Source organism: Haematobia irritans, chromosome 1, assembly GCF_050003625.1.
Source record: "Haematobia irritans isolate KBUSLIRL chromosome 1, ASM5000362v1, whole genome shotgun sequence".
Taxonomy (NCBI): domain Eukaryota; kingdom Metazoa; phylum Arthropoda; class Insecta; order Diptera; family Muscidae; genus Haematobia; species Haematobia irritans.
In genome coordinates, this window is record NC_134397.1 from 48,541,204 (window position 1) to 48,566,825 (window position 25,622).

At 33.6% G+C, this 25,622-nt stretch overlaps 3 protein-coding genes across 6 annotated transcripts in view; 1 reads left to right on the plus strand and 2 right to left on the minus strand.

Moving 5' to 3' along the window:
- Positions 1–351: 351 nt before the first annotated feature.
- Positions 352–25,622, minus strand: part of LOC142220845 (uncharacterized) — a 175,657-nt gene continuing 150,386 nt past the window's right edge. For all 4 annotated transcript variants that reach the window (XM_075290223.1, XM_075290220.1, XM_075290222.1 and 1 more), the window contains one exon: positions 352–2,057. In XM_075290223.1, the coding sequence (XP_075146338.1) occupies positions 416–2,044 (1,629 nt within the window). In that variant the 5' untranslated portion in view covers positions 2,045–2,057 and the 3' untranslated portion in view covers positions 352–415. The remainder of the gene's footprint in view (positions 2,058–25,622) is intronic.
- On the minus strand, positions 9,682–10,469 carry LOC142220852 (peptidoglycan-recognition protein SC2-like). Its single transcript, XM_075290231.1, has 2 exons — positions 10,319–10,469; positions 9,682–10,253 (listed from the first exon to the last, which is right to left on the minus strand). Exons 1-2 carry the CDS (start codon positions 10,353–10,355, stop codon positions 9,739–9,741), a joined length of 552 nt encoding a protein of 183 aa, XP_075146346.1. The 5' UTR covers positions 10,356–10,469; the 3' UTR covers positions 9,682–9,738.
- LOC142220851 (peptidoglycan-recognition protein SC2-like) lies at positions 16,386–17,180 on the plus strand. The gene is made up of 2 exons (XM_075290230.1): positions 16,386–16,535; positions 16,599–17,180. The coding sequence occupies exons 1-2, from the start codon at positions 16,499–16,501 to the stop codon at positions 17,111–17,113; spliced, it is 552 nt and encodes a 183-aa protein (XP_075146345.1). The 5' UTR covers positions 16,386–16,498; the 3' UTR covers positions 17,114–17,180.

A 25,622-nucleotide genomic window follows, 5' to 3' on the forward strand; every position in this document is an offset into this window, starting at 1 on the left:
TTCTGGGGTCTCATTCTCCCAGGAACATTTTACTGGCGTCAGAATGTCACACTCGGCAGCCATGGTCACCTCAGGTATACGATAATGGATAGTTGCAGCACCCGCCATTTCTCTCAGCGTCTGCCTTATTATCCTTTGACGATTCCTCATGTTTCGTGATTTCATGCATTCTCACAACTTCTTCAATCTCATCGCAAACATGAAGGTTACGTTTTTGATTTGATATAGGTCTTAAATCTAGTATCGTCTCCAAGGCTCTGGTTGCCGCAGAGTAACAACTAACATCAAAGAGAAGAAAAGCAAAACAGACAAAAAATAATGTTTATGTAAAATATAAACTAAACGTGATGGTTTACTTCAATTGTAAAGTTTATTTCAAAAAATAAAATCTGTGTATATAAAATATTAAGCTCGCTTAAGTCCATGCCACTCGTTTCTTGCCAAATTTCGGTCGTACCGCTGTCTCAGATGTTACTACACGTAGTGTGCGCTGAGCATCTACACGTTTATCATCCAAATCTCGAGGAGAACTGGGCATACTCTCCCAAACATCTAAATTTAAGTCGCGGAAGGTATTGGAGATATTGTCTTCATACCGTTTACGTTGTGAAGCATTTAAGTTGCTGGTACTATGGGAATATCCTAAGGGAGGATGGGCATCCTTTGAAGGAACATAACTTCTAGGTGTAGTATTTGTTGTATCTGTGATAGTTAAGTTACAGCTGCGCGGTGAGCACGCAACTACAGCATGATTACAATCGGATATAGTTTCACGAGGTGATACAATACAAGGACGAGGTGAATCCTCTTCTTCCTTGATCAATTGCTTCAATTTCTCACCCGTATTTTCTATGGCATTTAAATGTGTATCACGTATATCGAGTAATTCACTTTCTCGTTGCAAGACATCATTCAAAAGTTTTCCCTTGGAATTACGTTCAAGATTCAAAAGATCCTTGAGTTCCTTATAGCGTTCGGAATTTTGTGTCTGCCAAAGATCCTCGCAACGATGGAGATTGTATTTAGCCTCAGACTCATACATAGCATCAATTTGTGTTAGAGTATACATTTCCGAATCAAGTTGTTTGGAGAGTTTCTCTTTTGTTGCAAGCAAGGCTTCAGCTTTACTGGCATAAGGAACTATTCTCTCCAGAATACTAATGCACAGTTTAATTTGATTGCGATAGACTTCGGAACGTTTACGCATGAATACTTTGATTTTATTCAAATTATAGGCACCTCCGAAATCGGCTTTCTGTTGCATGGCAGCATAACTTTCGTCAAGCAACTCAATTTCTTTTTCCAAATCTTCAATATTTTCCCGTAACATCTTCTCACTTTGCTTCAGAGTTTCACTTTCCTTTTGACGTTCTTGTAATTGCTCCATATGCATTTCATGTAAAGCTCGAATTTCGCGTATTTCCTTTTCCCGTATTTGTTGACGTTGTTTATGCAGCTCTTCTGCACGATTTTGCTCGGCTTGCAAACGTAGATCTCTTTCCTTTGCTTCGATTTCATCTTTCTCTCGTTCCAGCTGATTTTCCACCTGCTTATCCAACCAATTCAATTTGGCTATAACTTCATGATCATTTTTCGATTCAAATATAAGATTTGCATCATCTACTCCATGACGCCATTTACCATAGAGTTTAGCTTCTAATTCCAATTTACGTCGTATTGCCTGTTGTTCTTTGAGATTAACGTTGATCTTCTCTAAGGTTTTGGTACTCAAAGCTGATCTTGTTTTTCGTGATCTTTGTTTCTCTTTCATTTCCAAATTAAATTGCTCTTTCTCTTCATCCAAGAGTTGAGCTAGCTTTGCTCTACGTTCGATAAGTTGCTTTTGTTTTTCTTTCTCCTCCTTAGAACGTTGTAGTTTCTCTTCGGCTTGCTTGTAATATTCTGGAGTAGTCCAATTTTCAAAACGTGATGTAACTTTACCCCAATGATCAAAATATTTATTGACTGCTTGTGTACGTTCAAAGTGCATGTGTTCGACTTCTCGGCGGCGAGCAAACATTGCTTGTAAATGTTGAGCTTTCATTTTTGTAAAGGCTCTACAAAGATAAGAGAAAAAGGGAGAAAAGATCAAATTAGTCCGTAAATATAGAGTAGTACATTATAAAATTAATGTAGTACATTATAAAATTAATAACAACTCCTAAGATTAATCAATACGCACAGAAATCGTATGCATATGTCTATAGCGAGTTATCGAGGTAAACGGGTTGCAGCAAATTAAATATGCGTGATTTTTTAAATGTTTGAGAATCAATCGAAGTATTTTCCATCGCTGGCCACAACTTTTTTCCATCTTTTTGGCAACATTAACCTATGCTATTTACACTCCGGGAAAATGGGACATACTGAAAATTAAGGCTACAGAATGAGGTCATAAAATAAATATAGTTTCGGTATTGACTGATGCGTAAATTGCAATTCCTATTTATCAGTGATTGATAGAAGCGTAGCTGACGTGTTTACCGTCTGAAATCAAGTCTGGAAGAAAGCGTGCAAATGGGTTATACCAGCGGGGTGGATCCTTGATATCCTTCCGAATTTCCCCATGAAATCATAAAGGTTAGCAGATAATGGAGTCGAGATCCGGAAAGAAAAAAAAGCTGATCCCAGAATCCCGAGTTTCGCTAAGGAAATCAACCGGCTTGTTGCCACCCATAAGCGAGATAAATGGGCCAAGCATTCATAAACTCTCGAACCTCAAACGGAAATACAACATCTCTATTTCGTTTGGGGACTCCTGAGGACGATAACTGTCTGGAGAATGCGTTTTAACGACAACTTCTCGAGTAGCCCCAGACTGCCCTCTGTGCTGGTCAGCCAGGCGATAAATGCCGCCAAAAGTTCAACCGCAATTAGGTTTGGCTACGAGGATATTGAAGCACATTGGAGAGAAAGGTGCTAGGCTTCTAGCCCATACCTTCATTGTTTGTTTCAACACCCTCGAAATACCAGATAGCTGGAAAATAAGGAAGGTTGTTCCGGTTCTGAAACAAGGAAGACAATGATTCTTGAAGCAAGACAATGATTCTTGAAGCAAGATAATGATGCTTGAAGCAATTTTGCTGCCCTACTTCACAGGACACCTAATATTGGCAGAACATCAGCGTGGATTCCGCTCGGGTAGGAATACAACCTACAACCAGTAGGACAAGCAAACATACGAAGGTATGTGAACAGAGGCTCTCCCCAAGGAGGAGTTCCATCACCTCTTCTTTGGAATGTTGCTATAAACAACCTTCCGGTTTCGCTAGAAAAAGAAAGGATAAAAGTGGTGGCTTACGAAGATGATGTGGCTCTAGCAGTCAGGGGAAAATTCCCATCCACAATCAGAGATATTATACAGAGAGCCCTCCGGATGGCTGAGAAATGGGCGAAGAAGAATGGTCTTGGAGCACATCCTGCAAAGACAGAATTAGTCATGTACTGCAAAGGTCGCAAAACTCCCACGGTTAAGCCCATATCCTTAGAGGGTATTGGCGTTATTTTCGACAGGAAGCTGAACTTTAGGCTTAATATTGAAACAAGGGCGAAAAAAGCCATGGTAGCTTTCTATTCGTGCAAAAAGCAATAGGAAACAAGTATATACGGCCGTAAGTTCGGCCAGGCCGAAGCTTATGTACCCTCCATCATGGATTGCGTAGAAACTTCTTCTAAACACTGCCATCCACTATCGAATTACTTAAGTTGCGGTAACGCTTGCCGATGGCAAGGTATCTTAAAATCTCCTAACACCATCTTCTAAATTGTATGTAAGTCCATACGTGGTATATATTAAATCAAAAAAGATCGATCCAATACGTATATAATTCAGTTTGACAAAGTAGACATAAAATTTTGACAAAATTTTCTACAGAAATAAAATTTTAACAAAATTTTCTATAGAAATAAAATTTTCTATAGAAATAAAAATTTTGACAAAATTTTCTATAGAAAGAAAATTTTGACAAAAATTTCTACAGAAATAAAATTTTTACAAAATTTTCTATAGAAATAAACTTTTGACAAAATTTTCTATAGTGGATTATTTTTGGTTCGAGTGGCAACCATGATTATGAACCGAATAAAATTTGAACAAAATTTTCTATAGAAATAAAATTTTGACAAAATTTTCTATAGAAATAAAATTTTGACAATGATGAAAATTTTATTATGAACCGAACAAAATTTTAACAAAATTTTCTCTAGAAATAAAATTTTGACAAAATTTTCTATAGAAATAAAATTTTGGTAGATTATTTTTGGTTCTAGTGGCAACCATGATTATGAACCGATATGGACCAATTTTTGTGTGATTGGACCAATTTTGGTATGGTTGTTAGCGACCATATACTAACACCACGTTCCTAATTTGAACCGGATCAGATGAATTTTGCTCCTCCAAGAGGCTCCGGAGGTCAAATCTGGAGAACGTTTTATATGGGGGCTATATATAATTATGGACCGATATGGACCAATTCTGGCACGGTTGTTAAAGATCATATACTAACACCATGTTCTATAGAAATAAAATTTTGGTAGATTATTTTTGGCTCTAGTGGCAACCATGATTATGAACCGATATGGACCAATTTTTGTGTGATTGGACCAATTTTGGTATGGTTGTTAGCGACCATATACTAACACCACGTTCCTAATTTGAACCGGATCAGATGAATTTTGCTCCTCCAAGGGGCTCCGGAGGTCAAATCTGGAGAACGTTTTATATGGGGGCTATATATAATTATGGACCGATATGGACCAATTCTGGCACGGTTGTTAAAGATCATATACTAACACCATGTTCCAAATTACAACCGGATTGGATGAAATTTGCTTCTCTTGGAGACTTCGCAAGCCAAATCTGGGGATCGGTTTATATGGGGGCTATATATAATTATGAACCGATGTGGACCAATTTTTGCATGGTTGTTAGAGACCATATACCAATACCATGTACCAAATTTCAGCCGGATCGGATGCAATTTGCTTCTCTTTGAGGTTTCGCAAGCCAAATCTGGAGATCGGTTTATATGGAGTCTATATATAATTATGGACCGATGTGGACCAATTTTTGCATTGTTGTTAGAGACCATATACCAACACCATGTACCAAATTTCAGCCGGATCGGATGAAAGTTGCTTCTCTTTTAGGCTCCGCAAGCCAAATGTGGGGATCGGTTTATATGGGGGCTATATATAATTATGGACCGATGTGGACCAATTTTTGCATGATTGTTAGAGACCATATACCAACACCATGTACCAAATTTCAGCCGGATCGGATGAAATACGCTTCTCTTAGAGACTCCACAAGCCAAATCTGGGGATCGGTTTATATGGGGGCTATATATAATTATGGACCGATGTGGACCAATTTTCGCATGATTGTTAGAGACCATATACCAACACAATGTACCAAATTTCAGCCGGATCGGATGAAATACGCTTCTCTTAGAGACTCCACAAGCCAAATCTAGGGATCGGTTTATATGGGGGCTATATATAATTATGGACCGATGTGAACCAGTTTTTGCACGGTTGTTAGAGACCATATACCAACACCATATACCAAATTTCAGCCGGATCGGATGAAATATGCTTCTGTTAGAGGCTCCACAAGCCAAAGCTGAGGGTCCCTTTATATGGGGGCTATACGTAAAAGTGGACCGATATGGCCCATTTTCAATACCATCCGACCTACGTCGATAACAACTACTTGTGCCAAGTTTCAAGTCGATAGCTTGTTTCGTTCGGAAGTTAGCGTGATTTCAACAGACGGACGGACGGACGGACGGACATGCTTAGATCGACTCAGAATTTCACCACGACCCAGAATATATATACTTTATGGGGTCTTAGAGCAATATTTCGATGTGTTACAAACGGAATGACAAAGTTAATATACCCCCATCCTATGATGGAGGGTATAAAAAGTGGGAACTAAACCGAAAATTGTGCATTAGCTATACACGGCAGTGGTTAGACCTATAATGCTATATGATGTTGTAGTCTGGTGGTCGGCATTTCAACAACCGCAGCAACCTCAGGCGCATTCAGTAAGACAGGAACAGATTCCCTTATTATCATGGTGCATCTATTGCCTTTAGACATTTTGACCAAAGAGTCAATAAAATCCTTGGACCCTGTGTTCCTTAACTCAAAAACGGTCTTCGACTGCCGCAAATCTCTCAAAGAGATGGCTGAGCAGCACAATATTCCCCTAATATGGGTGCTTGACCATAGGAACATGCCGGGGAACTGCGGAGCAGATGAGTTAGCAAGGCTAGGAACTACCTTACATATTCCAGGGTAACTAGAACCTTTTGGTATGCCTCTGGCTACCTGCAAGCTCTTACTGCGTGAGAAGGCTGTTGTGATGGGCAATGTTCGATGGGAGAATTGCAAGGGTTGTAACGATACCAAGCAAATATGGCCCCATTAAATGTTCTCAAGACGTCAGATATCACTCCTGATATCTGCTATAACGGGTCGCTGCCTGATAGGCGAATTTGCAAAAACTGTTGGTGCGAAGTATAATGACTATTGTATGAGCTGTCATGATGCGGAGGAAAAGGAATCAATTAAACACCTCTTGTGTGAGTGCCCTGCATTTTGTGTAAGGTGTAAGCGAATTTTAGGGGGCATATAGATTTAGATTACTGGCGGCCCTGGAAAACGTTAACTTAAGCAGTCTGTTAAAGTTTTGGAACAATCTGGATGGTTCAACAAAGAAAAATAATCAAGAAGACTCAGTGGTTAAAACTAGAAGTGTCCATATGTAATAGGTACTTTTAGTTAAATGTGGCATCACAATGGACTGAATAGTCTAAGTGAGCCTAAAACTTAATCGGGATGCCACTTTAACCTAACCTAATCATGTGCAAATTAACAGCCAACATATAGTATAATAGAAAAAGGCGCAAATTATATGTCTAGTAGACAGTTCTATGTTTAATTTAGAGGAGGAACAACCAAGGCGTACTTCAAGGTGATGTCCTGTCCCTCTCCTTTTCAACATTAACATTGCAGGACCTCCTCTTTCACTACCAGGAGTTTTCCTGAGTCGATTTCATAATTTGGTATTCTCTAAAAGGAGAGGTATTCGGATCGCTAAATTGTTCCATAGATCGTTCAATCCAAGAACGTTGTCGGTCAAACATAGGAACAGTAGGGTCTTTCCTAAGCCAACAATCTCAAAATTGGGTTCAAGGATTGACATAATGTTTTGTTGCAGTTCATCACTGTTGTGTCACAATGGACATTACAGTCTAAGTGAGCTTTCAAAATAACAGGCTGTCACAAAATGCATCCTATCCTTTTGCAGCCCTTAAGAAATTAGCATCACTCCGAACCAAAATAGCTCTTTGAAATGAGCGAAGAGAGAGATCTCAAAAATCGAAGAGATCTTAAAAGTCGACATGCAGACGAATCGTGATGTATTCCCTCTTCTGAATGTCGCGTATTTCGGACACATAGAGTAAGCCTCTGAAATGCGCACAAAGAATTGTTGAAAAGAGAGCGGTCGTACCGCACCAGCTAACAAAGAAACATTATAGACAAGGGAGAAGTTGACCTCTTAACTATCTATCACAGGCTAGGTCAGGTACAGTGGCTGCCCGATAATGCTAACGAGTGCGTAACCATTGCACTACGCTGGCTCCACAAGTTCTAACAAGTTGGCTGATAAGTCCCCGGTCTAACAAAGAAAAACATATTTTTTTTTGTCAAAATTCGTTTTTATTATTCAACATAGTTCCCTTCAAGAGCGATACAACGATTATAACGACCTCCCAATTTTTTGATACTATTTTGGTAGTACTCCTTCGGTTTTGCCTCAAACTAGGCCTCAGTTTCGGCGATCACCTCTTCATTGCAGCCAAATTTTTTTCCTGCGAGCATCCTTTTGAGGTCTGAGAACAAGAAAACGTCGCTGGAGGCCAGATCTGGAGAATACGGTGGGTGGGGAAGCAATTCGAAGCCCAATTCATGAATTTTTGCCCTCGTTCTCGATGACTTGTGGCACGGTGCGTTGTCTTGGTGGAACAACACTTTTTTTCTTCTTCATATGGGGCCGTTTTGCCGCGATTTCGACCTTCAAACGCTCCAATAACGCCATATAATAGTCACTGTTGATGGTTTATCCCTTCTCCAGATAATCGATAAAAATTATTCCATGCGCATCCCAAAAAATAGAGGCCATTACTTTGCCAGCGGACTTTTGAGTCTTTCCACACTTCGGAGACGGTTCACCGGTCGCTGTCCACGCAGCCGACAGTCGATAGGACTCAGGAGTGTAGTGATGGAGCCATGTTTCATCCATTGTCACATATCGACGGAAAAAACTTACTGTTGATGGTTTTTCCCTTCTCAAGATAATCGATAAAAATGATTCCATGCGCATCCCAAAAAACAGAGGCCATTACTTTGCCAGCGGTCTTTTGAGTCTTTCCACGCTTCGGAGACGGTTCACCGGTCGCTGTCCACGCAGCCGACTGTCGATTGGACTCAGGAGTGTAGTGATGGAGCCATGTTTCATCCATTGTCACATATCGACGGAAAAACTCGGGTATATTACGAGTTAACAGCTGCAAACACCGCTCAGAATCATTAACACGTTGTTGTTTTTGCTCAAATGTGAGCTCGCGCGGCACCCATTTTGCACAGAGCTTCCGCATATCCAAATATTGATATCTTTGATATCAATATCATTTTGTGGATTTTTTTGATGTTTTCGTCGGTAACCACCTCTTTCGGGCGTCCACTGCGTTCACCGTCCTCCGTGCTCATTTCACCACGCTTGAATTTTGCATACCAATCAATTATTGTTGATTTCCCTGGGGCAGAGTCCGGAAACTCATTATCAAGCCAAATTTTGCTTCCACCGTATTTTTCCCTTCCTTCCTTCCTTCCTTGTTTTCCATTTTTTTCACAATAACAAAAGTTGCTTCACAAACGACACTCTATCTCACAAACTAATTGACTTACGGACGTTAAATTTTGACACGAATCATTTGAAGCTTGGTACTATATAAAAATAATATGCATTTAATACTAGCGACGCCATCTATGTGTCAGACCGGGGACTTATCAGCCAACCTGTTAAGCACAAGTGGGATTGAATGGAAATGAAAGCGCAATGTTTGACGTCCACAACCAAGCCAATAGAGGACGCTCTAAACTTATCAGTGGAGTCTATAAATCGTTTTATCCTTTTGCAGGTAGTTAATGTGAATCATACCTTGTGAATCTCAGAAATAGTTAATGGTCCATTCCTCACCATCCTCGAAACGGGTTAATCGGGTGCAAAAAAATGTGAAGCTAGGTCATTTGGACCATACTTTGTGAATTGTAGAAATCAGTGGCTATTACCATTCTGACAGATGGGCCAGTCTTCACAATTCTCTAAATAGGGTGAAAATCGATGATGTGAATCATACTTTGTGAATTCCAGAAACCGGTGGTCATTATTTTACTAATATGAGATCATGGATTTGTGTAACTTTATGCTCGCAGCAACCGTTTTCTGTTACCTTGTCCCGGCTGCATTGAAGAAAACACCTCTTAGATTTCCCTACACAGTATATCTTCCATAAATCTAAATCGAATCAGATTTATGGCAAGCTTGACCGAATCCATGGTCAAGCTTTGATCTTAGTACCCAAATTGTATATAGAACACAAATTATTTAATTTTGCACAATTAATTATTATTATTTTTCTCTAGAGAAAATAAAAGCTCTTAAGCCTTCCAGTTGGACCATTTCTTGATTTCAGCATACAAATTATTGCCAGGACATTCAGTGGAACCAACTTGACGATGACCATACAAAGTGTAGTTGGAGGCAACATAACCTTGAGATACCAACCAGGCAATCAATTCCTTAGCCTTGGAGATTTGAGTAGCAGTGGGAGTGTAATCATTGTAGTTACCAATGAACATAATACCATAGGACTTGCTGTTCCAGTTGGTGGCATGAGCACCCAAAACACCAGCACCACGACCCTCATAGATGTTGCCATCGGCACCAATACCATAGTTATAGCCGATATCGGCCCAACCCAAAGAGTCCATGTGATAGTCTTGCATGTTACGCATTTGAGCACTGCAGGTGGCCTTGGTATTGCAGTAGGCACCAGCCGAGTGATGGATGACAACATAGCTCAAACCCTTGGCCAAGGTAGACTTGGAAGTAGGGGCACGGCCACCCCATTCCGATTTGCTAACAATGCTAATGCCCGAAATGCCAGAGGCAACTGTAAAGGATATTAAAATAAATATATATTGTATGTAAAATAATAAAAATATTTTTTGAACTTACGGCAGAAGAGAGCCAAAACAGCTAAGAATGCTTTCATTTTGAAGAATACCCAATTAAGTATAATATTCAAAATTCAAATTGCAAGACCTTAAATAGCTGCGAAACTTTCGTTATAAATTTTGATAATATTCACCAATTTTATTTTGAATCATTGTTTTCATGGGGTTTTTCTTATTTTAATTAACCCATACAAGTTATCATTCCGTTTATCATGGACAATCCATTTCTAATCAAACTATTTCTAGAATCACAAAGACAATGCACACCCCATTGGTCTACCTTAGATAAGGTGGAGATAATATGAAAGTCATTAAACTTCTATTTTATCATTGCGTTTCATCAGTTCATTTTGAAAAGTTCTTATTGTCTAATTGGTCTTATCTCTTGTTGCTTTAGGAAATATAATTAAGTACTAATTATCAATGAAGAGAAGTGTGACAAACTATATATATATATATATAATTGAAATATATGTGAAGCCCTTAAGAGATTTTTAAGTGATAGCAAACATTAAAATTTATTACATTTTAATTATTAATTTTATTATTATAGGTTTTATATGTGCCAAACGTGGTATTAAGATTTTTTCCTTTGTATTTCCTCTGGAAAGGAAAAAAATCTTAATACCAAGAAAATATAAAAAAACGTACCAAATTTTAACTGAATCGGATAAAATTTACTCCTCCAAGAGGCTTTGGAGATCAAATCTCGGAGTCAGTTTATATGGGGGCTATATAATTATGGAAATAAAATTTTGATAACATTTTCTATAGCAATAAAATGTTGACAAAATTTTCTATAAAAATAAAAAGTTTCTATAAAAATAAAATTTTGACAAAATTTTCTATAAAAATAAAATTTTGACAAAATTTTCTGTAAAAATAAAATTTTGGCAAAAATTTCTATAAAAATAAAATTTTGACAAAATTTTCTATGAAAATAAAATTTTGACAAAATTTTCTATCAAAATAAAAATTTTGACAAAATTTTCTACAAAAATAAAAATTTTGATAAAATTTTCTACAAAAATAAAATTTTGACAAAATTTTCTATAAAAATAAAATTTTGACAAAATTTTCTATAAAAATAAAATTTTGACAAAATTTATTATAAAAATAAAAATTTTGACAAATGTTTCTATAAAAATACAATTTTGACAAAATTTTCTATAAATATAAAATTTTGACAAAATTTTCTATAGAAATAAAATTTTGACAAATGTTTCTATAAAAATACAATTTTGACAAAATTTTCTATAAATATAAAATTTTGAAAAAATTTTCTATAGAAATAAAATTTTGACAAAAATTTTTACAAAAATAAAATTTGACAACATTTTCTATAAAAAAAAAAATTTAGACAAAATTTTCTATAAAAATAAAATTTAGACAAAATTTTCTATAAAAATAAAATTTTGACAACATTTTCTATAAAAATAAAATTTTTACATTTTCTATAGCAATAAAAAAAAAATAAAATTTGACAACATTTTCTATAAAAAAAAAAATTTAGACAAAATTTTCTATAAAAATAAAATTTAGACAAAATTTTCTATAAAAATAAAATTTTGACAACATTTTCTATAAAAATAAAATTTTGACATTTTCTATAGCAATAAAATTTTGACAAATTTGTCTATAAAAACAAAATTTGGACAAAACTTACTATACAAATAAAATTTTGACAAAATTTTCTATAAAACTAAAATTTTGACAAAATTTTCTATAAAACTAAAATTTTTACAAAATTTTCTATAAAAATAAAAAATTTTACAAATTTTATATAAAACAAAATTTTCTATAAAAATAAAATTTTGACAAAATTTTCTATAAAAGTAAAATTTTGACAAAATTTTCTATCAAAATAAAATTTTGACAAAATTTTCTATAAAAATAAAATTTTGACGAATAGTTCTATAAAAATAAAATTTTAATAACATTTTCTATAGCAATAAAATTTTGAAAAATTTGTCTATAAAAACAAAATTTTCTATAAAAATGCAATTTTGACAAAATTTTCTATAAAACTAAAATTTTTACAAAATTTTCTATAAAAATAAAAAATTTTACAAGTTTTCTATACAAATAAAATTTTGACAAAATTTTCTATAAAAATAAAATTTTTACAAAATTTTCTATAAAAATAAAACTTTGACAAAATTTTCTATAAAAATAAAATTTTGACAAAATAAAATTTTGACAAAATTTTCTATCAAAATAAAATGTTGACAAAATTTTCAATCAAAATAAAATGTTGACAAAATTTTCTATAAACATAAAATGTTGACGAATAATTCTATAAAAATAAAATTTTGACAAAATTTTCTATAAAAATAAAATTTTGACGAATATTTCTATAAAATAAAATTTTGACAACATTTTCTATAGCAATAAAATTTTGACAAATTTGTCTATAAAAACAAAATTTGGACAAAACTTACTATACAAATAAAATTTTGACAAAATTTTCTATAAAACTAAAATTTTTACAAAATTTTCTATAAAAATAAAAATTTTTACAAATTTTCTATAAAATCAAAATTTTCTATAAAAATAAAATTTTGACAAAATTTTCTATAAAAGTAAAATTTTGACAAAATTTTCTATCAAAATAAAATTTTGACGAATATTTCTATAAAAATAAAATTTTAATACATTTTCTATAGCAATAAAATTTTGAAAAATTTGTCTATAAAAACATAATTTTGACAAAATTTTCTATAAAACTAAAATTTTACAAGTTTTCTATAAAAATAAAATTTTGACAAAATTTTCTATAAAAATAAAATTTTGACAAAATTTTCTATAAAAATAAAATTTTTACAAAATTTTCTATAAAAATAAAATTTTTACAAATTTTTCTATAAAAATAAAATTTTGACAAAATTTTCTATAAAAATAAAAATTTTGACAAATGTTTCTCTAAAATTACATTTTGACAAAATTTTCTATGAAAATAAAATTTTTACAAAATTTTCTATAAAAATAAAAGTTTGACAAAATTTTCTATAAAAATAAAATTTTGACAAATGTTTCTCTAAAAATACATTTTGACAAAATTTTCTATAAAAATAAAATTTTGAAAAATTTTTCTATAAAAATAAAATTTTGACAAAATTTTCTATAAAAATAAAATTTTGACAAAATTTTCTATAAAAATAAAATTTTTACAAAATTTTCTATAAAAATAAAATTTTGACAAATTTTTCTATAAAAATAAAATTTTGACAAAATTTTCTATAAAAATAAAATTTTGACAAAATTTTCTATAAAAATAAAATTTTTACAAAATTTTCTATAAAAATAAAATTTTTACAAAATTTTCTGAAAAAATAAAATTTTGACAAAATTTTTTATAAAAATAAAATTTTGACAACATTTTCTCTAAAAATAAAATTTTGAGAAATATTTTTATAGAAATATATTTGTAAGAAATTTTTCTACAGAATAAAATTATGAGAAAATATTCTTTAGAAATAAAATTTTGAGAACATTTTCTTTAGAAATAAATATTTGAGAAAATTTGTTTAGAAATATTTTTTTTTTATTTTGTTTTTGATCTCAGCTTAAAACCATTGCGTTGACTAAATTACAAGAGTAGCTTAACCAACAGAGGAAAAGTATATTTGCCAAATTTATTTGAGGAAAGCCCTATGACTGTAAGATTGAAAGTGGAAAATTTGTTTTAGGTAAAGCCGACTGTCGAAAACCTTTTTCGGGAAGTTCGAGTCTAATTTATATAGAGTTTAGTAAATTGCCCGAATTTATTCTTATAATTGGTTCATAGTTTTGCTGCAAGTAGAGGATGCTGTCGAGGAATGTGGTAATTCCGAAACGGCTGTCCATCCCACCATCTTGCAGTCATAGGGCTTTGCCCAAATAAATTCGACAAATATACTTTTCTTCTGTTGGTTAAGCAACTCTTGTAATTTAGTCAACGCAATGGTTTTAAGCTGAGATAAAAAAAACAAATAGGATTGAAGAACAAACCAACAATAAAAAAACAAAACAAATGAAATAAAGTTTTGAGAAATTTTTCGATAGAAATAAAATTTTGAGAAAATTTTCTATAGAAATAAAATTTCGACAAAATTTTCTTTAGAAATAAAATTTTGACAAAATTTTCTATAGAAATAAAATTTTGACAAAATTTTCTTTAGAAATAAAATTTCGACAAAATTTTCAATAGAAATAAAATTTTGACAAAATAGAAATAAAATGTTGAGAAGATTTTTTATAGAAATAAAATTTTGACAAAATAAAAATAAAATTTTAACAAAATAGAAATAAAATGTTGAAAATTTTTTTTATAGAAATAAAAAATTGACAGCAATTTCTATAGAAATAGATTTTTTTTTAAATTTGGTACATTTTGGTAAGATTTTCTTTAAATTTCGGTAGATTCTTTTTAGCACGAGTGGCAATCATGGTTCTAAGGCCAATAGTTTGATGTGTTACAAACGGAATGGCAAAGTTAGTATATCCCCTATCCTATAGTGGAGGGTATAAAAAGTGGTTACCAGAGTATTTTAGCAAACTCCCAGCAATTCCATATGTTTGGAAATAATAACTTCTCACCAACGGATAGTTTCCGTTGCCATTCATCAGATTTGTCTGATTACTACCACGTACCTACGCCCCCCAGCATCCCCCTAGGTACGTCAATGATAGCCCATCTTACTGCCAAAAATATTTGTTGTTAGCAAACTTCGCTGTTTACAAGGGGGGCGTGTTCACAATTTCTCTTTAAGTTAACTAAGTTACCCCCAAGATAATTTGGTAATGAGAGATTTGCTGACCGAATTCAAGATTACAAAAAGTTGACTTCGACTTTTCACTTGTTTTTTGACAAAATGTAGATTAGTCGGAAAGTCGCTATTCGACTTTTGCATCCCTACTCTTGGTACCACTCCGTTAATTTCTACAAAAAAAAACCCCGTTAGCAAATTTTTAGTGTTGCCAAAACATGTCGAATTGTCATTGTTATATATAGAAGTTCCTAAAAATATGCTATATTTTTATACAATTAATCGAATACTTAAGCTTTTGAATTCTTTGTTTCCTTTATCGGTTGACAATGTTGGGGAACCCCAAATTTTTTTCGATCTTTTCCCCATGTATATATACGAAGATTAAATGACTCATTCCAAAATGAGTCATTATAAACCATGCTAAGGAACTTTAAAAACCCCGCGAACTCAAAAAGTCCAACCGTTCATCAAAAATTTCAACCATTGATATTCCAGATGTTTTTTTTTTTCGGACAATCAAGATATACATAATCATTTCAGATTTTCCTTTTATTTATTTAATTGACATATTTATTCGTATCAATCATATTGGGGGAACACCACTCGCTGTGTTTCCTATCGTTATCTATGATAGTATCGTGATTAGTTTTGTTTTTCAGATGAGTCATTCGGCATTTCACCACCTTGGGGTATTGTTACCATGCCCATCTTGTATTCAATCCCAACGCAAGTTTCAGGTACAAAGCGGGTTTAAGGCAAAATGTCCTTAAAGTAAAGAAAGGCATATTTGATTAAGGAAACACAATCTGTACATTTACTGGTATATTGAATCTTTGGATTAAAGATAAAACATCCTCAACCATAAGCTAAAGATTTGAGGATTTTGCAACTCTGGAAAACATGTTATACTTTGAAGTTAACACTAAGTAGCGCCCTAAGAAAATTATTTATTTTAAAAATCTGTCTTTTTTGGCTTGGAAGATCACATTCATTGGATCCAAAAAAAAACTTTTTTTTTTTGTTTTTTTAGTAGCAACTAATTTTTCCTTTTCCAAGATAAGCCTTTTCCGAGAAAATTGGGAAACACCCAAAGAAATCAGATGAGTTTTCTTATAACCAGGGTATGCCATGTAAATACTCCAAAAGCTTTTGCAGTAAATAAAAAATAAACATTCCTGCGATTGCAAGTAATCTAGAAGAAAGACAATCTATGGCTGATTAAAGTAAATCCCAAAAACAATATCACCATCACCAAACTTATTGCTATTGGCATATTGGCTATCAATTATTAGAAAACAAAAAAAAAAACATAAATAAAAACAAAACAAAAACATTTCTTTATTCACCAACGATGTCGTTGATTGATATTTAAATCAAGGCATTTCGAAAATACTCATCATAAACGTTATAGCATTCTACAGAACACAATAATGAAAGCTTTCTTAGCTGTATTGGCTCTTTTCTGTCGTAAGTTCGAAATGAAATTCTGAAAAATAAAATTTTCAAAATTTGTTTTACAAATCTTTTTAGTTGCCTCTGGCATTTCGGGCATTAGCATTGTTAGCAAATCGGAATGGGGTGGCCGTGCCCCCACTTCCAAGTCTACCTTGGCCAAGGGTTTGAGCTATGTTGTCATCCATCACTCGGCTGGTGCCTACTGCAACACCAAGGCCACCTGTAGTGCTCAAATGCGTAACATGCAAGACTATCACATGGACTCTTTAGGTTGGGCCGATATCGGTTATAACTATGGTATTGGTGCCGATGGCAACATCTATGAGGGTCGTGGTGCTGGTGTTTTGGGTGCTCATGCCACCAACTGGAACAGCAAGTCCTATGGTATTATGTTCATTGGTAACTACAATGATTACACTCCCACTGCTACTCAAATCTCCAAGGCTAAGGAATTGATTGCTTGGTTGGTGTCTCAAGGTTATGTTGCCTCCAACTACACTTTGTATGGTCATCGTCAAGTTGGTTCCACTGAATGTCCTGGCAATAATTTGTATGCTGAAATCAAGAAATGGTCCAACTGGAAGGCTTAAGTTTAAATGTTTTTTGCGTCGTTTCTTGAATGAGTGATAATAAAGTATGTGATAGAAAACAAACAAATCCTTAAAACCAGCTTAAGGCAGAGCTCGAGTCAGGTAGAGCCGATATTATGATACCCTAGGTTAGGTTAGGTTAGGTGGCAGCCCGATGTATCAGGCTCACTTAGACTATTCAGTCCATTGTGATACCACATTGGTGAACTTCTCTCTTATCACTGAGTGCTGCCCGATTCCATGTTAAGCTCAATGACAAGGGACCTCCTTTTTATAGCCGAGTCCGAACGGCGTTCCACATTACAGTGAAACCACTTAGAGAAGCTTTGAAACCCTCAGAAATGTCACCAGCATTACTGAGGTGGGATAATCCACCGCTGAAAAACTTTTTGGTGTTCGGTCGAAGTAGGAATCGAACCCACGACCTTGTGTATGCAAGGCGGGCATGCTAACCATTGCACCACGGTGGCTCCCTCTATGATACCCTAAACCTAAGAATTTACCAATTTATAAAGTATGTGATAGAAAACAAACAAATCCTTAAAACCAGCTTAAGACAGAGCTCAGGTCATGTTGAGCCGATATTATGACCGTAAACCAAAGAATTTACCAATTTCGAGTAACTTTGTAAGTATTGATGGTTTGTGTTTTCACCATAATGTGAAACGCCGTTCGGAATCGGCTAAAAATAGGGGGTCCCTTGTCATTGAGCTAAACATAGAGTTGGGCAGCATTCATTGATAAGAGAGAGAGAGAGAGTTCATCACTTGTGATATCTCAATGGAATGAACAGCCTAAGTGGTTCTAAAATAACGGGCTGCCACTATATTTAATCTAACTACAAAGTTTTTTTTATGGTAAATGTAAAACTTTTACAGTAAAATTTTTTTAAAATACTACACTGTACAAAATATTTTTGTGATATTAAAGAAGTCGATTGGAAATTAAGAAAGAATTTTTTACTTTGAAGTATCCGTTACAATTTGAATTTTTTAAATAGCGTTTGTTCGTACACGAATACCTTTCTTAATATCCCAGAAAAAAAGCGTCTCCAAAAGAGTAATGAAAATGTTCTTTTTGGATCCGGAAATGGTGCAAAATTGACGCAGAAGTGATGAATTTAACATGGGCTTGTCATTGGACGGAAGTCCTCCATTTGAACAGCCGTTGCACTGAATTTGCATTTCTTCTTTAGGTGTGATCCGAATTCAATGTTTTGGATGTAAATTAAAAAATTCTGTTATATTTTGCCGTATAAATAATTTTTTATAATTTTTAATGGATTCTAACGCTTGTCTGAAAAGTTTGACCTCAAATATTTTCAAAAATTGACAATTTTTTCAGATTGGATTTCACATTTTTTTTTTCGGCAAAATTTAAATAATTTGTACCATTTTATGAATTCTTATTCTGTTTTTAACCTATTTGAAACACAAAAAGTTAAAATTACCTATTAAAATATGAAAAAAAAACAAGTTATAAAAAATTTAATGAAAATAACTTCCTGGGTAGTTTAAATAAAAAACATCATTGGAAGTGCATCTTATGGAAGTGCTTTTAAAGTTGTGCCTTTGGAAAAACTTCCAAATTTTTTGCTGGGATACCTCGTAAAGGGAATGAAAATTCGTTAAATAAGACCTGTATTCTAATTTTAAGTTTATTGATCCTAGATTTAAGGCCAGATCGGTCGCTAAAAACGTCTGAAGCCGCATCTTTGACTCGAAATCAATACCAATATCTTTTAGGGAAGGTCAAAAATCTTTAGATCCAAGTAAACTCTTTTAGTGTATTGGAATACAATGTAATCAACTATAATATGACAGGTACTCCAATCCATCTCAAGTCATCAAAATCAGAATCAATATTCTCAACTTTTGAGAATTCATGCAGTATGATTGTATGTCAGCCCAAACTTTTTTTAGCTCCCCTCTAGGACATGTTGACTGTTCTTGCACCTGACTTTTTGACCAATATGGCTAAAAGCAATAAATGCAAAATGACATTAAGGGAATTTTGCTATCTTACTAAATGCGATACAATGTTGAAGATACTTTTGTCATTAAATGCCATATCTTTTACATCTTTGTGCAACATTTTTGTCACACTCTGCCACATTTAATTTACATACTGTAATATTTAACAGGTTGGCTGATAAGTCCCCGGTCTAACAAAGAAAAACACTTTTTTTGTCAAAATTCGTTTTTATTATTCAACATAGTTATCTTCAAGAGCGATACAACATTCCAATTTTTTGATACCATTTTGGTAGTACTCCTTCGGTTTTGCCTCAAAATAGGTCTCAGTTTCGGCGAAATTTTTTCCCTGTGAGCACAAGAAAACGTCGCTGGGGCCAGATCTGGAGAATACGGTGGGTGGGGAAGCAATTCGAAGCCCAATTCATGAATTTTTGCCATCGTTCTCAATGACTTGTGGCACGGTGCGTTGTCTTGGTAGAACAACACTTTTCTTCTTCGTATGGGGCCGTTTTGCCGCGATTTCGACCTTCAAAAGCTCCAATAACGATATATAATAGTCACTGTTGATGGTTTTTCCCTTCTCAAGATAATCGATAAAACTTATTCCATGCGCATCCCAAAAAACAGAGGCCATTACTTTGCCAGCGAACTTTTGAGTCTTTCCGTGCTTCGGAGACGGTTCACCGGTCGCTGTCCACTCAGCCGACTGTCGATTGGACTCAGGAGTGTCGTGATGGAGCCATATTTCATCCATTGTCACATATCGACGGAAAAACTCGTGTGTATTACGAGTTAACAGCTGCAAACACCGCTCAGAATCATCAACACTTTGTTGTTTTTGGTCAAATGTGAGCTCGCGCGGCACCCATTTTGCACAGAGCTTCCGCATATCCAAATATTGATGAATGATATGACCAACACGTTCCTTTTATATCTTTAAGACCTCTGCTATCTCGATCAACTTCATTTTACGGTTATTCAAAATCATTTTGTGGATTTTTTTGAAGTTTTCGTCGGTAACCACCTCTTTCGAGCGTCTACTGCGTTCACCGTCCTCCGTGCTCATTTCACCACGCTTGAATTTTGCATACCAATCAATTATTGTTGAGTTCCCTGGTGCAGAGTCCGGAAACTCATTATCAAGCCAAGTTTTTGCTTCCACCGTATTTTTCCCTTCAGAAAACAGTATTTTATCAAACGCGAAATTCCTTTTTTTCCATTTTTTTTTCACAATAACAAAAGTTGCTTCACAAAAGACGCTCTATCTCACAAACTAATTGACTTACAGACGTCAAATTTTGACACGAATCATTTGAAGGTTGGTACTATATAAAAATAATATGCATTTAATACTAGCGACGCCATCTATGTGTCAGACTTGGGACTTATCAGCCAACCTGTTATACCCTGCGTCACACTGTGGAACAGGGTATTATAAGTTAGTGCATATGTTTGCAACACCCAGAAGGAGACGAGATAGACACATGGTGTCCTTGGCAATAATGCTTAGGTTGGGTCCCTGAGTCGATCTAGCCATGTCCGTCTGTCTGTCCGTCCGTCTGTCTGTGAACACATTTTTGTGATCAAAGTCTAGGTCGCAGTTTTAGTCCAATCGACTTCAAATTCGGCACAAGTTTCTGTTTTGGGGTAGAATAGAACCCTATTAATTGTGGAAGAAATCGGTTCAGATTTAGATATAGCTCCCATATATATCTTTCTCCCAATATGAACTTATATGGGCCCAGAATCCAAAGTTTTACCCTGATTTGCTTGAAATTTTGCACCAACATAACACTTGGCGGTATAGTCAAGTGTGCACAATTTGATTGAAATCGGTTTATATATAGATATAGCTCCCACATATATCTTTCGCTCGATATGGACTTATACGGCCTCAGAAGCCAGAGTTTTACCCTAATTTACTTGAAATTTTGCACAAAAAGAACAATTGGTACTATAGTCTAGTGTGCCAAATTTGATTGAAATCGGTTCAGATTTAGATAGAGCTCCCATATATATCTTTCGCCCGATTTACACTCATATGACCACAGTGGCCCATCCTATACTGCGATTTACTTGATTTTTTTTTTTTTTGGAGCCACCGTGGTGCAATGGTTAGCATGCATGCCTTGCATACACGAGGTCGTGGGTTCGATCCCTGCTTCGATCAAACACCAAAAAGTTTTTCAGCGGTGGATTATCCCACCTCAGTAATGCTGGTGACATTTCTGAGGGTTTCAAAGCTTCTCTAAGTGATTTCAATGCAATGTGGAACGCCGTTCGGACTCGGCTATAAAAAGGAGGTGCCTTGTCATTGAGCTTATCATTGGAATCGGGCAGTACTCAGTGATAAGAGAGAAGTTCACCAATGTGGTATCACAATGGACTGAATAGTCTAAGTGAGCCTGATACATCGGGCTGCCGCCTAACCTAACCTAACCTACTTCAAATGTTCCACAGGAAGTAGAATTAACATTCTGACTGTCCGTACCAAATTTAGTTAAAATCGGTTCAGATTTAGATATAGCTCCCATATATAGCTTTCGCCCGATTCGACACTCGTATAACCATAGAGGGCAAGTTTTTACTCCGATTTAGTTGAAATTTTGCACAAGGAGTAGAAGCTTTGTTGCTATGCGTGCCAAATTTTGTTGAAATCCGTTCAGATTTAGATATACACGCAGAGAAGAAACATGATTGTCACAATCCTATTCGAAGAGCAAAATAATATGATAGGAGCTATTTTTGCGGCGACCATGTAACATTTTAACCTGCAACCATGTTGGATCAGTGAACATGGTTCTAAGAAAAATGTAATTGTCCTCATCTAAAATGTTATTATATTGATAAAAAGAATTTTGTTTGAATGAAAAGACAATGGTCACGATTTAAAATGTTATGATATTTATTCAAAATGTTTTTCTTCTAGTTAAAAGAACATGGTCACAACCTAAAATGTTTTGATCTTTATGAAAAAACTTTTTTCATCGTTGAAAAAAGGACGCCACTTGAGAAAAGAAAACACAAAAATAACTTTATTTATTTGTTTTTATTTATTTATAAACTAATTCATTGTTTATTTGTATTTATAATGCCGTTCAAGCAAACATCATATATTTTTACACACTCTATTTTATTTCAATTTCAACAATAAGTAATTATTCCATATTTACATCGTGCCCATCAAATGTACAAACGCAGACATCATGTAACTGCAAATAAAAATAAATGATACCATATAGCAAAATCCAGAACAAAAAACAGGTACATTTTTTCAATTACACTTTCCTTTTTTGTCTTCACATAAAACCAAGTGTCACTTCTGAATAAATAAATTAACACAAAACACAGTAAATCCGTATTCTCCGTCCATTCCAAGAAACAATCAACACACGACTAACGCGCAAAATGAAAATCGTGTGTACATGCTCAATGTTTTTATAAAATTCTTTTCGCTGGAAAAAAGTTAAAAAATTAAATGGTCACGAAAAAAATGTAAATGGTCTTTATGGCCATGTAATGGTTCTAGACATGTCTATACTTAACCTATAAAAATACTTTTTTCCCTGCAAAAAAGTAAAAAAATTGAATGGCCAGGTACATGATTTTCCCGACCATGTAATGGTCTCAAATTCTATCATTTAAATAATAGAACATGTTTGCGGCATTTAAGAACCATTTAAATGCTTATTGCCACCATACATTTTTCTCCGCTCGAAAACTATTTTTACAAAGACAAAATACATGGTTTTCGCGACAATTACATACTCTATATAAGCATTAAATGGATGCGACAACCATGTCCAAACATGTTTTTTCTATGCGTGTAGCTCCCATATATATGTTTTTCTGATTTCGATAAAAAATGACCAAAATACCCACATTTTCCTATAAAATCGCCACTGCATAGTCGAAAACTTGTAAAAATGACTGCAATTTCTAAATATTTTTCTAAAATATAGTCGGCCCCACCCGACTTTAGACTTTCCTTACTTGTTTTTTACTAACATTGTGTTCCACCCTAGGGCATTAACTGACTTAGATTTGAAGTCAATAGATTTTCTAAGAAGTCTTAAATATATTGTCCATTAGAAGCCTTAAATATGTTGTCGGTTCCGATTTAAATGTATGTATATGGGAACTTGAACTTTTATATATAGCACCCAACAAATTTGAAGGATTTCTGATAGTATCGAAAATGTAGATCACAAAGTGGTGCAGGGTATAGGCCCCGCCCGACTTTAGACTTGAGACTTTCCTTACTTGTTTTAAATGACGAGTGACGCTTTTTTAGAACTTCTCAGCGGTAACACTGCTGAAATACACAGAGACATTTGCACACTTCGTGCCCAATACAACTTCGGGGTATTATGCACATTCCATTGTAAAGGTGGTGGAACTCCTCCGAAAACATTTCTGAAAAAAACACAAGTATCTCAAAAATTTCAAACCCTATGACATCTGTAAAGACTATTTTTGTCATTTTCACTTTTTTCCTAAAAAATGAAAAATGGTCATTAATTGTAAAAACTGCTATTTATCGAATAAAAATTGTGACTTCAATCGCGCCAATAGCAACGAAATGAACAGACGGACCACCAAGTTTAAATAGATTGATTGACTCAAACAATAGTTCTACATCAATAATATTAATATTTCTGGTGTTTTACTATATACTAAGCAAAAAATAGTACATAAAAACATGTGAAAGTGTACTAATACAATGTAATATTATTGACATTAAAGCTTTCACTTGCATGTGTACAATAAAATTAATATTTATGAAAATTTATTCAATAATCTCGGAAATCTGATTGTAATTCAATTGAGCTAAATGGCATAGAAAAATTCACGAGTTTTGTAATGTAGCAATGCAATTCGATCATTGTGTTTTCAGTACAACATGTTTAGCATATTAATCAAGTCATTCAAGAAAATCGCCATAATTTCCATGCAATGTGTGTTCAATAAATCATGTTTGCCTATGGCCACCGAAATCAAATCATCGTCATACTCATTCGAACTATTGATTAATTACAAAATTTTATTCTTAGAAAAAAAATAGTTTGTATCCGAAAGTCAATTGACATGCTCATCATATGACGACGTTATATGTTATCCAAGGTGTATGGTCACTCTAGGCAAATATTTGATCAAAATGAGAGTCAAACTTTTTTTCCAGGATCATTTTCGAAATATCTAGATACCGTTTGTGGAAAGCACTAATATCGTAATCAGGGCTGTGGAGCCGGAGTCGGAGTCGAAGTCTTGGAGTCGGAGTCTGAAGATTTTGCTGGAGTCGGAGTCGGAGTCGTAAAAATTTTGCTCGACTCCGACTCCGGCTAAACCAAATTTTTTAAAACACTTCACATTTTTGTAACTAAGCAAGTTTTTACGCAAATTAGTTTCCATTGCGTTATTCATTCGATCAATGTACAGCATGATTGTAAATGAAAATCAACTTCAAATTACGGCTATCTTTTTATGTTTCTTAGAATGTTAGACTAGCAGATGGGCTGGATCGATCCATTTTAATGCCCATATCAATTTATTTCAAATATTTCGAACAATCGAAATAATTTTTTTTTAATTTTATTTTAAGGCCATATACATATGTGGAATATTGACAGAAAATGTTTTTAAAGTTGTTTTTTATAGAAAATTTTGTCAAAATGTTATTTCTATATCAAATTTTGTCAACATTTTATTTCTATAGCACATTTTGTCAAAATTTTATTTCTATAAAAAATTTATTCAAAATGTTATTACTATAGAAATATTTTTTTCTATAGAAAATTTAGTCAAAATTTTATTTCTATAGGAAATTTTGTCAAAATTTTATGACTGTAGAAAGTTGTGTCAAAATTTTGTTTCTATAGAATATTTTGCAAAATTTTATTTCTATAGAAAATTTTGCAAAATTTTGTTTGTTACACAAAAATTTTTTTCAAAATTTTATTTCTATTGACGATTTTATTTCTATAAAAATTTAAGTCAAAATTTTATTTCTATAGAAAATTTTGCCAAAATTTTATAGTAATAGTTTTTTTTATTAGAAAATTTGGTCAAAATTTTATTTCTATAGAAAATTTGGCCAAAATTTTATTTCTATAGAAAATTTTGCCAAAATTTTATAGTAATAGATTTTTTTATTAGAAAATTTGGCCAAAATGTTATTTCTATAGAAAATTTAGTCAAAATATTGTTTCTGTAAAATATTTTGCAGAATTTTATTTACTACACAAAAATTTTTCTAAAATTGTTTTTTTATTGATAATTTTTTCAAAATTTTATTTCTATAAGAAAAAATTGTCAAATTTTATTTCTATAACAAATTTTCTCAAATTTGTTTTACTGATACTCATTGATACTCACTGGTATAAAGAGTGTATTCAAAATTTTATTACTATAGAAATATTTTTTTCTATGCAAAATGTAGTCAAAATTTTATTTCTATAGAATATTTTGCAAAATTTTATTTCTATAGAAAATTTGCAAAATTGTGTTTGTTACACAATTTTTGTTTTAAATTG

What these genes read in the sequence shown, in the direction of transcription:
- LOC142220852 (XM_075290231.1), bottom strand. Translation starts at nt 10,355, where the DNA reads ATGAAAGCATTCTTAGCTGTTTTGGCTCTCTTCTGCC. An exon ending in TGTTTTGGCTCTCTTCTGCC is followed by an intron (nt 10,254 to 10,318) that starts GTAAGTTCAAAA and finishes TATCCTTTACAG; the next exon opens with TTGCCTCTGGCATTTCGGGC.
- LOC142220851 (XM_075290230.1), top strand. Translation starts at nt 16,499, where the DNA reads ATGAAAGCTTTCTTAGCTGTATTGGCTCTTTTCTGTC. An exon ending in TGTATTGGCTCTTTTCTGTC is followed by an intron (nt 16,536 to 16,598) that starts GTAAGTTCGAAA and finishes AAATCTTTTTAG; the next exon opens with TTGCCTCTGGCATTTCGGGC.